The 14,886-nt window shown below is 31.0% G+C and overlaps 1 protein-coding gene across 3 annotated transcripts in view; it reads right to left on the reverse strand.

The window, feature by feature from the left end:
* The window catches only part of LOC137922640 (probable inactive tRNA-specific adenosine deaminase-like protein 3), a 30,960-nt gene extending 17,194 nt beyond the window's left edge, over positions 1-13,766 (reverse strand). For 2 of the 3 annotated variants that reach the window (XM_068765638.1, XM_068765636.1), the window contains exon 1: positions 13,516-13,749. Coding sequence is in view for 1 of the 3 variants with exons in the window: in XM_068765635.1 (XP_068621736.1) it covers positions 11,847-12,986 (1,140 nt within the window). In the remaining 2 variants the exon portion in view is untranslated. Of the gene's footprint in view, positions 1-11,652; positions 13,038-13,515 lie in introns of those variants that run through there. The other variant, XM_068765635.1, reaches the window with a different exon arrangement.
* Between the last annotated feature and the right edge of the window lie 1,120 nt (positions 13,767-14,886).

Below are 14,886 nucleotides of genomic sequence, written 5' to 3' on the forward strand. Positions count from 1 at the left end.
TACACGTATTTTCCAGTATAAATGTAATAAATATTAAGTTTTTCATAATAAATTAACTGTTATTATTGGATTAAGGGGAAATGTAACCTCACGTGAAAGGAAGACAGTAATTTTGCAGTTAAAGTATAACAAACCTATTTTGTGACGGTTAAAGGATATTAAACCATGGAACTTGAGCGTTAGATCTCTCAATAGGATACAAGGACTGCGGCAGACTGAAGACAGTTTAAACTACTCTGAATATATATTAGTTTTTTTCGGTTCGATCTGGAATTCGCTAGAGTTGATAATATCTAACGTGATTTAAAAAAAATTGAGAATTTTACGTAATATAATAATATGAAAAGGTTAAAACCAATACGCCTGTATATTTCTGAATAATTAGTTTATATTTAATGTATCTACATTTAATAGAAAGTCATGATGAACTTCATTATACATTTAAAAAAAAATTAAAGTCATGTATGTGTCACAGTAATATTATTACAAACAATAAGTAAAATAGGGTATATTATAATAGTAAGGTTTAGGTAATGTAAGAGAGAGAAATATCAGTGCACAACAAAATGGAAGAATGATAAAATCGTACAAAAAGCAGGTGCAAAATTTTCAAACACTCGCTAGATAGAAGGTTCTGGAATGGATAAGAGATGATTTTCATCCAAATAGAATCCGCATTTCAAAATGATACCTAACCATACTAACATTAGATTAGTAAATAAACTAAAATAACACGACTAATAAATTGTAGAAATAAAAAGGTTTAATTATTATAAACTTTAAGTGCGTTCAAGTAAAATTAAAACAAAATAAGGATAGTCAAATTGCGAATGTGTAATACAATTCAATTTAAAACTCACCAAAAGTTGTCGACGAACCAAAAAACACTCATTTTGAATTATGAAACATTAAAATTAAAAAGTAAAAGATTGAATTTAAAAATATATATGATAAGTATGTCAGAGCGCGTGTGATGCGTCGAATTCCGGTGGGAGTCTGGATTGCAGTATACGTCTAAATCGTCCCAATGAGGGGGAGACTCACAATTGGTGCACTACAATGACCGCTAAACAGTCTCCATTACCGATTTCGGATAGGTCTAGTCGTTTAATCATCCTTAGCTTTAAGCGAGCAAATGTTCCAACCGATACTATTAAAACGATCTTTTTTAAACTACATGGATTATTTACTATAATTATATTAGGTCAAAAGTTTAAATAGTAAAAAAAAAATATCGCCATTTAAGCCGTAGGATTTCCTTGGTTAAACATAAGCCTATCCCATTTTGATTTCTAATAAGACCGGTTGGAAGCAGTCTGCATTTAGCGTCTCTTAACGACTATCTCTATATAACCTATCCTAATTAATCCTGCTAATTTCACTTACAAATTCGTTAAGCCAATAGTTAATTCGTGGGCACAGTCGAATCGGAATGCTAGACGCGAAGTTCGAGTGAGAGCTATAGCCGAGATGCCTTTAGGCAACCTACAGCCCTGTCCTTCCATAGAGGGTGTGTCTAACCGGTCCACAAGCTTTTCGGCCTATTGTTCTAGCTGTTCCCTGGGGTAGGCTTTGAGCCTAGAATGTCTACGCACGCGTCTCTTATATCTGCTTTCAAAGAGCGTAAGCTTCACTGTATCACGGAGTTCCAATTTAGGGGCGCTTACTATGAATTCGCACACTGTTATGACGTAATAATAGCTTTTAGAACTCTATTTCATGTACATTTTTTTTCTTCATAGCACTGTTATAATTAAAAAATAGCATTCGGAACTTAATATAATAAAAGTTATTCTGAAGTACAAATAAATAATGTTGTAATAGCTTTCGGAACTCAATTTTTTATGAAAAAATTCTTTAGAGCACTGTTATGTCGTAATAAAAGCTTTTAGAACTCCATTTTTCGTACATTTTTTTCTTCATAGCACTGTTATAACTAATGTAACGTACAAATAAATAATGATATAATAGCTTTCGAAACACAATTTTTTATAATTTCTTTACAGCACTGTTATGACGTTATAGTAGCGTTCGGGAAGGATTTAGTAAACAAATTAATTTTTTTTAGTGCATTATTACGACGTAATAATAGCATTTGCAATACAATTTCTTGTATTAAAAATTAAAGATTTCAAGCTTAAAAAGACAAAAATATTTATAGCTTGAATATAATACTGAGAGTCGTCAAAATATAATGCATATCTCATTAAACAAGACGTCCAACAAACATAGTTTAATTTGGAGATAAATTTGACTGTCCCATAGCAACGAAAACCTAGCTCTAACAAGCTGTAACTACACAGTATCGGATTCATTTATTATAATCGCTTAATTCAGAATACTCTTTATATATATATATATATATATATATATATATATATATATATATATACATATATATATATTGTATCTCTGGGGGAGGCCTATGTCTAGCAGTGGACGTCATGTTTTACGGCTAAAATGATGATCTATTGCCAACGCTTTGTCCAGTTTTCGAAACAGTCGGAATAGTCTTTTTTTCGGTATAGCCTTCAAGATGGTATTAGCCTTTTAAGTTAGGTGAATAACCAGAAGTCGCACGGAGCTAAATCAGTAAAGTAAGGTGGTTGTGGATCCATGTAGGTCGAGGTTTTGACGTTTTTTTTTAAAAAAAAAGAGCGATTTTAACACCAATCGAGACTTGTTACATTTAAGACACAAAACGTCCCTCAAAATGGTTTGGATTGATATCCAAACTTTTGACAAATAGACGCCTGGCAAATGTTATAGACAGTGCTTACGAATTAGATAAAAAAATCTACTTTCCTGATTCCGGTGAGTTTTAAATGACAATTTCACCCCAATTTTTGACTTCAGTATATACATTGTAGTGTGATTGGTTATAGGTGTAAAAGCTCACGGATGAATAAATAGCTCATTAGTCATCAAAAAACTTGAAAACCTATACATCTATTTCTAATCATCATGTGTAAAGTGGTCACTAGGAAATATGTCACTTTAATTATTTTTTCTGTTGGAATGTGACCGGCAGGCCTTCTGGTAGTACAAATCTGTAGAAAAGGATTGTAAAACACGATTACCAGTAATTTTAATACTTAGTAATCAGTTTTTAAAACGCTTTTTACGCTCTATGTTCATTACGTTATTCATTGTTTCTGAAACCATTGATTTTTGGATATGATGTACCGTACATTAATTGACAACAAAAGAGCTATACATTTATTATCATATAGTTTTTTCACCAATGACCAATTTCTCTATACACATATCCTACATGCTTAGGACTATTAATTTTTTTTTAATAATATATTTTTTTAATAATTATTTTTAATAATTAGATACATGGCAGCTAGACCCCCACTAAGTGGACCGACGACATAGTTAAGATCACGGAAAGTCGCGGCGCAAGACTATGGCGATCTTTGCTGGAGAACTTATGCCTTACAGTGGACGTCTATCGATTGAAAAGAAGATATAACAGCTGTGATGAGTTCAGTAACCCAGTATTGCGATCAAAAACTATTAGATAATAGTTTATGTTTGCTACAATGTCCCTGACCACTAAAATCAAGAAAAAAAACATGTTTAGAAAACATTTTTAAATTAAGGACCCTTTTGTGTCTAAAGTTGTAAGCCAGATGTTTCCTCTTGCGTGCGATCAATTTTATCGATTGTTTTTTATTGATTTGATGTGGTCTGATCTTTCTACAATGTTGTATATAGTAAATTATAATGTCGTAACACCTATAAAGGAACACATAACAGAACCATTATTTATTTATACGATTAATTTTAATGTACTTTTTACTTATGTGCACTGCTGTTGTACCTCAATAAATAAATAAAATAATGAATCACAAAACTGGATCAAATTGGAATAATTTATATAAACGGCAACGATAATATACAACATCTAATATGCACGAGCCTTGAAACGCATTATAAATAAAACAATAACATTAATGACATGAATAACAAAATGGAATGTCATATAAATTGCCTTGTTAATATCTCTATTGCAGCGATTTTCCTTATAAATACTGTCATACATTATCGAGCCGTGTTTCGAACGAATTAACATAAATATACTATAAAGCAATATAACTTGAGAGACAAAAATTATGATAGATTTAGTTTAGGTCGCGGAGAGTCGAATATCGATCTTTGGTGGAGGCCTACACTTTGCTGTGGGTATCTAGCAGCTGTCATAAATGAATGAAAAGAATTTTGTGACGCTTTTCCTTACTAAATTATTACATTTTTAAAACCATATCAAAACTCTTTTGTGGTCAATCACGAATTCTTTAATTACGTCATTACCACCGGTATATCGATGTTGATCCAATTTTTTTTAAAAAAATCGTATCCATTTCAGGACGAAATTGAAATTTAGGGATTGAAAACGCTAAGACCAAGTTTGTGTTATTTACTGCATTAGATCCATTAACGTCAAATGCTTGCAAAAAATAGCTTGAAATAAAATTTAGTTACTCGTTCCTTTTTTATATATAATCTTTTTAATGTCATTAAAACTAACCACATGCTTCAATTATATGTCTATGTGTACTTTTTGCCTTTTCCCCATATTTATATATTCCTATGTTCTATATACATTTCCCCGTGTATTCCCATAACATTTTTACAAAAGAAATGCTGATGTTTACGAATACATGAGCATTATCATGATTATTAATATATAATTATGATACGATTAATCTGCAGACGATGTTATTGAGTTTTAAGTAGATATTGGCAGATTAATATGATTACAAGGTTTGCGGAGACTGCTTTCACGAAATTGAAAACGGTAAGGAATCGCGTCACTAGTGATCGCCAGGTCAGAAAACTTGTCGTTCTCACTGAAAGAGCTAAAAAAACATCTTCTCAGAACCCTGCAGCTCTATTTGTGGATATTGGAAGCCTAATACTCACAGAACAGACCTAAAAGGCTTCAAGGCCAGAAAGAAGTCCATTCGTATCGATTCTATTGTCGAAGAGCAAGGGCTAGTAAACTCAACTTTTTGTCTTTTTTTTTTAATAGTCCTTGCCATGTGTGGGTCAGGGATGTTATATTTCGGGTAAAAATATTTTTATTAAATTTAGTCTTGCTCCTTTGTTTTCTCACCAATTCTTTATTGATTTTTTTCACAAAATCTTTTATTCTCCACGTTCTGATCTTCTTTCACAGATGGCCTGGCTTTCCTCGTCAACATTCCTGATTTAATTTGCTTCTTATATCTCCGCACATATTTATTTATTTCCTTTTTTCTTAATTTATCTAATTATTTTTTCCTTTTATTACATTTAACTTTTGGTTTCTTTTTGTCGGGTTTACCCCAAAACCTTAGTTTTGTTCTTAACAAATGGCCATCTCAACTTAGATTATTCTTGTTCATTTAGCAATACAAACTGTCTCTACTTCACAATTAAACCACACTCAAAAGCTTTTTGTAATCACGGGTGTCCAATCAAGACTGAGAAACATATCGAATCTATTTTCTAAAAACATCTTTTGACATATTTTACGGGCCAGATACTTTAGGGATCCAAAACCTCATACATTATTTTAAATAGTAAATAAATAAAATATTAAACATGTAAAAAAAAATTACAATGAGTTTTGAGGTGGTGTTTTACGGGGGTGCCTAAAACTCTTGGCCAAGGCTGAGCGGTATTTCATCTTCTAACTCAATATTTCAAGACTGAATCAGTTCGCAACAAGTGATGTCATTCATGCACGACGCTTGTGGCAAAACATGTAACGCAATCTTATCTACGGCGGGGCTTTATCTATGGAGATGCCCTGATGGAATCGAAATAGTAATAAGAAAAATAATAATGAAGCTATTTATATACATGTACCAATAAAAACGCGTCCACAGATAAACCACAGATAAAAAATAACCTATTACGAAGCATTGATCCTTACGCCTGTATAATATCTAATGTAAAGGTCCTAGCCGGGGCCCCCGTAGGAGCCCTCGTGGTCAACTAGCCCTCCGCAGCTCGATCGTGGTCTCATGCTGACCATGTCCGCTTGCACACATGCACTGAAACATGAACACGCACATACACCACATACACCCGCGCGCAGACACACCCACACACATGCACGCACACAGACACACATACACATTTTATCTACTTTGTTTTTTTTATCTTCTTGTTTTGTTTCAGTCTTTTTGTTTCAGCGAGATGGAGCGTCTTGTCACGTATCCGACAAGTCCCTGTCGGTAGTCAAAGAAATGTTTCCGGAAAAGCTGATTTCCATACGAGGCTACATCATTTGGCCACCCAGAAACCTAGATCTATTCTCAACAAACCTTTTTTATGTGGTTATTTAATGAGTCGTATATATATATATATATATATATATATATATATATGTATATATATATATATATATATATATATATATATATATATATATATATATATATATATATAGAAATATGCTACGTCAAATGAAAGAAAAATACCGACAATGTATTTAAAAAAAGTGCGCAAAAATCTAAATCATGGTATCTTCCCCTGTAAAGAATCAAGTTTTAAAATATATCTTATGGTTTTTTAATAACACTTCTTTAATATTAATTCATAGCCCTCCCTGTATTAAAGTTAAATATAAATGAAAAAAAAAATGTCTCGAATTTTCATATAAATTTCGAAGGAACTTTTCTCCGTACTACTCCTTAGTATTAAATTAAATTAGATTCTGAATAGCGTATTATCGCAATTTATTAACATCGATATAGTAAGGGATGCGGTCGTAATCTAATAACGTGCCTTGTCCACCGCGCCGCTAATTCCCAGACCTATTTCATAGCTCTATGATCCAATAAACTTTATCAGAGTACACATGCGTTGGTTCATTATCTACATACATATACGCATATAATAAACCCGATGTCTCGTGTAGACACGATATTTTTTTAGATACCAATCAAGGTAAACGTTTATTATAATATTAGTAGCTTCAGGTTATCTTTTTTATAACTCTTTATTTACTAAAGACAATTTAATGAATTTGCACAAAAGGTTTTTGACGTTCCGGTCTAACAAAAAGTTTAATGAGGAAAAATATTTTCAATGAAAATTCGTGATCATATAAAATACACACACACATATATATTTTTTTTTTTTTATAGAGGTTTAAAAATACATTTACGTATCATAGGGCCTGATGTTGGTGCCCCGTATGTCGGACTCGATCTGGATCAATACCGACTAAAAACAATCCTCTCTCTTCGGTATCCCTGGTCCCCACGGCATGGCCGTTAGGCATTACTTCGCGGGGGGGATTTAGCCGCAGCTTTCTCTGATAGAGTGGCTGTTCAGGCCAACTTCCTCCGCTCTTGCTCTATTTTACGCAACTCCTTCAGCACCGTCGTACAGTACGCGCTCGTAAGTTCCCAGGCCGAAGGCGAGGATAGCATTGTAGCTATCAGAGTTTCAGGATAGATTTTGCATCCCACACCTTCTTCCCAAGACCTCCTGGCTTCGTTAAATCGGGGGCAGACGAAAAAGACACACACATATATATATATATATATATGTGTGTGTGTGTGTGTGTATTATATATATATATGTAAATATAAACTATGTATATATATTTACATATATATATATATATAAATATATATACATAGTTTTTTTTAGTTTATCTTAGTTTTAACAGACACTGCTCTTTTTAACCCAAACTAAAATATTTATTTGCTACGCCTCCAACTAAAACTGAAACGTTTAATTAATTTTGAGTCATTTTATTGATTTAAAAAACCAACCAACGTAGAAACCTTCGTGGGCTCATGCACAACAACTTTGCTAAAAATTATCACTCTATCAAATGCATAGTTTAAGTTTCTATAAAGGACATACAGACAAACGTTCATTTTTACATATCTAGCCAGTGGCTTGGTACCTTTATAGTTTCATTAATACGAGTAACATATATTTATGATATATTTTTTATAATTTTCTCGTAGGTGTTTGTATATAGCCATTTTATTTAATTATATATGTACATATTATGTATATATATATATATATATATATATATATATATATATATTCATATATATATATGTATATTCCAATTAGAATATATATTCCAAGGACCTTCACAGCTGACAGATTCGTACATAACGAAACAGAAACAAGATAACATTAACGGATAAAATACGCCAATTAAGAAATGCACATCATTGTGAATAAAAAAATTTACTCTCGTAATTTTTTATGTAATAAAGCCAGAAGAAAAACTAAACATAGCATAGCGTATGAATGTTGACAGTGAACATGGAGTGTGCATTGTGTTTTGGATTTATGACTACCATTGTATACAGTATTAAGTATACAGTACTTGCTATATAGTATATATCTTATACATATAATTTTTTCCATTTCGTCTAAAATACATTTCCATACGTTTTTTGTAGGAATATTTAGTTGCACCGTAAGCGTCTAGTGAGGGCATCTCGGTGTTAAGAATATCTGGAATTCGAAAAATATTTTCAAATATTTCGTCTTGACTGAAAGAACAGCAAGTTCAAAACGTTTAGCGAATAAAATAAATTTTGTTAGTAATGCAGGAACAAATTTATTGTTTAATACATCGTACAGGAACAACTTATCAGTTGGTTGTCTGTCACCTATCTTATAGTGTGTTTATTTTATGGTAACAAGACTACTTTTTTTGAGATATTTTATATCATTGGTTTTTCCTAGATGTCCCGCGAGAAGAAATACAGGTTAATGTCATAGATATAATAGCTTTAAAGGGGTGAATGCAATACACCATAAATAATGTAATAATTTTTAATAAAGTTCCACCCCCCAAACAATGCTACCTAAGCATTCTATATTTTGACGTATAACATTAAAAAGTTTTGTCTCTATTTTTCATTCAAAACGATTATTATCTATTAATACTATATTTTTTATAACCATTCCCATTTCTAGAGAAGAGTTTCTTAGCAGGGAAACTGTTTGGTCCAAAATCCCTCCTCTGTTCTTTACTACAGCGGGAGTAAAATGACATCGTCGCTCGGCCACCTAGAAAATGGAATCTGCAAATGCCATTTGGACACTAGCGAAAGTCCAAAAAAAAGTTGTAATGATTATTTATTATATCTGCTTACCCTATTTTTATTTTACTTTAATGGAAATAAACAGAAACAAAAGACTGTAAGAAATTACAAAGTTAGAAATATAAAATTAGTTACAATTGTCTCCCTAAAACTATCTCATTTAATGAATCGAAGTCATACAATAATAAAACATTACTAAACAGGAATCAATAATCCAACGCATTCTGCAAAACCGACAGTAATAATTACAGGTCACCAGCAAGCCGTCATATTCCAAATGAGGTTTAAATTGTATTGTGCATATCCAATAATTTCGAATGAAATTGTCTTTTGAAAGACACAAGAAAGCACGAGAAAATATCAATATCACTAATATGTATGAATTGTAAAGGTCACACATCCTTTATAAGGGTGCACGTTTACCGATATTTGTCTTAGCAGTTGATAAAAAGGAGATTGAGAACGCGTTCTAGCTGCATGAATTCGAAAATTTACCTCAGACAACAGTTCCGAACAGTTAACATGGCCAGCACAAATATTTCTAAGTGTAGTGACGTCTATTAAAGAACGTCGATCCTTCAATGATAACATACGATATGTTTTTTTATAAGAATCCCGCTACCTATAGAAACGACCGTGACTGTTTATTTGTTTACTATAAAAACATGTAGTTCTGTTATCATCCTCATCAGACTATTGTTATCTCCCCACTCAGCAATGAATTTATACTCTTGTACAATAAATACGATATGTTACATTAAAACAGACTATAAAATTGAATCGAGTAAGATTTCACACAAATATTATTTATTAACCTTTAACGAACGAGCGCATTTTTCTAGAATGATGACCAGGTGGTCGACGGATTTTTCTAATTCTAACTTCTCTTACTTAACTTTTCTATCTTCTTCCACTATTTTTCAAACATAAAAATATTAAACTCTCTTGAAAAAAAAAAAAAACAGAAATTCATAAATTATTTTTTCCTTACTACCTAAAACCTTTTTAAAGATATAACACGATCAATGTTTCCATTACTGTTTTAAATAATATATTCACTATAATTGTGCAAAAAGAATCTAACCCGAATATTTGATCCTATTATGTTGTTAGAAATTTTGTATTATAGCTGTAATGAGCTGTAATTATTTATATCTCATATATCTCATCTAAATTTATTAACCTAAAAATTAAATTAACACAAGATTAAAATTAAGAATACATATATGATGGAATTTGGAATGTTCATTCCAGTCTTCTTCATACAATAAACACAAACTGTTTTTTTCCGTCACATAGCCAGGAAAAACAAACACAACTTGGAAATTAAAAAAATCACTGTAAAGAGATGGACGACGATTACAAGATCGTAGGCTATACGCCTGTCTGCCCAAACCTCGACACATACAGCAGCCGAAACAATACACACTGCCAAAGACCAACACAAATGACGTATCATAGTGCGCAAAAACTCTAAAAAGAGTCACAAACCGCTGTGAATTACGACGCGAGGAGTATAGGAGACAGTGCATTATCTAAATATGTGGTATAATAAACATGTCCATAAAAGAACATTATCTGGAATTAGATCTTACATAATTGACTTAATTATCATGTAATTATCCCTAAGCTGTGCTGACCTTTCATCACGATAAGCATAAGAGATCACTTTAAATACAAGTACAAAATCAAATCATGTAGCTTTGAAGGTAAGATCACAAGTAAACATTTGTTCATTAGTTAACAATGGCCATGTTTGTTTTAACTATTTGCTAAACTAGGAAATATAACACATGTACACCTTTTCAAATAACAATTGAAACATATTTAAATTTAATACCAAATACCTCGTGTACACCTAGAAGTAGATAAAATATGACGACAATACTTCTAGCGATACTCAAATTTATAAAAAAATGTACACCAAATTTATTTTATAAGATGTCCCATAAATCAACGTCAACATGAAATCAAATGATTGATATTGCCATTCAAAAAAAAAATTAGACATCCTGTGGTAATTGTTCTGCTACTATGATACAAATCTTTAGGTCACTTTTTTACATGAGTAACTCTACTGTGAACAACTAATCAAAATTTTACTACATTAGCCTGATTTTCAACGTAAATAGTTATTTGTGTTTGTTCTAATAAATTATCAATATTCATTTTCAGATTGGCAAATTTGGATTTTTTGTATATGTGGTTTAAAAACTAATGATTTTAAAATAATATGACTACTCAATGTATAAACCAAAAAAAAATACAAACTATAACTGATAAATAAATTATTTAGAGAAAATAACTATGGCCTAATATTTCATAGAAAATGTGTATCTTATTCCAGCTATAAATTAAAATTGTTAATAGATTCTGATATTTCAACAAGAAAGAAAAGCCAAAGACAAGTCATTCAAAAATTAAACACATTGGTTAAATTTCATATAAAAATATTTATTTAAACATTAAAACCTTTGGAAATTAAAGGAATTTATTCTTGTAACTATTGAAAATATTTACAAAATATTATTTAAGACAGCACAATAAATGGATATAAATGAAAATTCACATTTAAATTGGTTTAATAGGCAGAATTAAAAACATTCAAACACTTGTGGTACAATAAAACAATAAAAATATTTTGACAAATATCTTTAAAGTCCGTTATAAATAATGGTAAGGCTCATTTTCATAGTATAAAAAAAGTTAAACAGTTTCAATTACAAGTTGTCATATTCTTGATTTTAAATGCACAAATCATAAAAATCCAGTAAAAACTTCAAAATGATGATTCAAAGATGATATGGTTTGCAGTTTACTTTTTGATTTAAGTGCACCATTTAACACATTATCTAAACAAAAGAAAATTCTCCTTGCTCTAGCATGCACTAAGGCCATAGCACACATGACACATGGTTCTCGTATTGAATAAACGTAATATCCTGTACACAAGTACGGGCCATCACCTTCGTTTCCACTACATTCATCACTGGAAACACCTTTTTCTTTTTTCCTAATAAATTTTCTTGCTCCAAAATTAACACTTGGATATTTAATTTTTAGGTGTGTTATTATTTCTTCTTTAATGCCACTTAAGGTCCTGTCAGAGGTTTCTTTCACCTCTGTGTCAAACCAAACTCCGCCATTCTGAGTCTTAGCTACATTGTCTATAGCTAACATTGCCGCATGTTGAATAGGATTACTATTGCGAGAATCAAAAGCTATTGCAACCACTGATTGTATTATTGGATCAACAATAACAACACTATTAATGTTTTTACACACATCATTTCCTTCAACACTTGTTATACTGCAATTTTGTAAATACCATTTGGACACTTCCAAGGCAATTTGCATATAGGTTTTGTGATAATTGAGTTCTGTTAGAGTAAAGAAATCTCCACTCATTAGTTTTTCCAAGTAAGCATTAGGATGAAAATTGCAAGACCAAATCTTGTTATATTCCTTGAATTGTTTTTTTAATTTAGGCGGAGAGTAAGGAACATCCAACTCTTTAAAATATTGAAATACATCTTTAAGCTCCACAACATTACTTTCAATGTATTCCTGAATTGAAGACATGCCAATTATAAAGTTAGTGGGACACAATATTACCTCCTTTTTCCGAACTCGCTTTAAGTGCTGCAGCTCTTTCAGAGGGATTTTTTCATTTAAAATCATCACAATTTTTGATAAATCCTTAGGATCTTTAGTAACACCAACATACACTTTTATTAGTGATAAGCTATCATTAAATTCATCACTCAACACTGGCTCTAAATTTCTTTTGGATTTTTCAATCCCTTCTTTACACTGTTCAATTACTTTAGCACAAAGTTCACTGTCATTGTCAAATGTTTTAACTCGTTTTATTGGGGGTTCTAACTCGGCAGACATATTTTTGGATAAATATGTTGAAATTACCCCCTGAAGTCCTGTACTATCCAACTGAAAAGAGAGAATAATAGCACTTTTTCATCACTTACACTGTATTAATCACTTTTACAAAATAAATCGCGAGAAAATTCGGTTTATCGACTAAAAAGTGAATAAAATGAAAGTAAAATATCAAAGTGGTTTAAATACCTTAAAGTTGTCACATAAAATCGTGATTAAATGGGAGCACATGAATGATAAAAGTAAATATTTTGTGAAATGTTTTCTTAATTTCGTAAATAGTAAATACAGTCCATATCATTGTTTGTAGAATAATTATTTAAAAAATAACATACTTGATTACTTCGAAAAATTATTCCAAAGCAAATTCTATCCTACAATGTTTCTATCGCACAGACTTCTTAATCTCAATATAAAATTTCCTTACAGTCAATACAATAACAAAAGTGTGTAGAAATATTTAATTGCATGCCTAATTCGATCCGTTGATAAAACAAGCATAAAAATATGTAATTTGCGACAAATTTACCTCGGTTAAAGTTTTTCAAATCAGAATACAAAGCACGACGTCACTATTAAACAGTCACACATTAATTAACTTCGAGTGGTGTAAGCACCTTGAAATAATTTATCAAAAGAAAAACGATGAAAATTTAATTTGCCACACATTTAAAGCGCTAGAGCACAGCAGCCATTAAACGATGCCTTGTTTCCTATTTCCAAGTCTGCATACAAACTTTAATTAAATATTGGCTTATTTGATTTATCCACCAGTGGTAGAGTTGAAGAAAACAAATAGTTTATGTAATCATTTGTTCCTTTCGTAATAGAGAACAGGCAACTGTACATTCCATTATACGAAGTTAATGCATAACACACAACTGTTAAAGCTGTCAAAAGTGATTTTCATTGCGATAGGAACAAATTAATAACATTATTTTATTATTTAAAAACATGTAAATAGGGGGTTTAAAATATATTCTTCAAGTTAGTTACAGTAGTGAATTCAAACATTTCAAACTACATTAACTCACGAAGATTATAGGATTCTGGAAAAAATTTGTAGACTATATTCTCGGGACAAATTTAATACCCGAAGATGCACAACTAATAAAACATCGTTACTCAAAATCAAATAAGGATATACGTTAATAAGTGGTACTTTGCTCATTTAGCTAAAATGAGCAAAGTACTACAGAACATGCCGAACAGAAAAAAAATAAGATTTACTTTATTAATTAAAAAAAACAAAAACTGTTAAAATCATATAGCTATTAATATTACTTATTATTTCAGCTTTTGTTTCTACTTTTTCCCCGACTTTTTATAAAGTTGCGAAGTGAAAATATATCTCTAGATGTCACTATCTGTTCTTATTATTCCATACTATCATTTGTATCTGAAGAAAATGTTATAATCGAGAATTACTTTAATATTTAGTAAATTCTTTCACGCTATGTCAAAAAATATATTTAAGCTCAAATACCATTCCAAACAGAATACTTTCATTTTAAATTAAATTATTATTAAACACTACCGAAGTGTCTCTCGATAATAACGTTATTACCAAAAACCGTAAACAGAAACCTCGTAATTGTAACTTAAATGGGATATTGAAAAATCAAAAACCATTTCATATTTTCTAGTCCCTTGACGCCACACAGCAATATTCTCTGTATTAGATTAAGTACGTTGTTATTAAAAGTAAAATGTCATTATACAGAAAAATTTATTTCACTATTCTTACCAACTAAATTATTCAATTTATTGCTACTATAAAAGCCGGGTTTGAGGGGAACAAGGTACAGATACGTTTTAGACGTTCAGTGTTATCATACAAGAGCGAAAGACGTAAAAAGGTACATTCATACTTATTTTACTAATTCACCATGGTCTTATT

This window comes from Battus philenor, unplaced genomic scaffold (assembly GCF_028537555.1).
Source record: "Battus philenor isolate CCGP_79_NKW_IND1 unplaced genomic scaffold, ilBatPhil1.0.hap1 SCAF_20, whole genome shotgun sequence".
NCBI classification, from domain to species: domain Eukaryota; kingdom Metazoa; phylum Arthropoda; class Insecta; order Lepidoptera; family Papilionidae; genus Battus; species Battus philenor.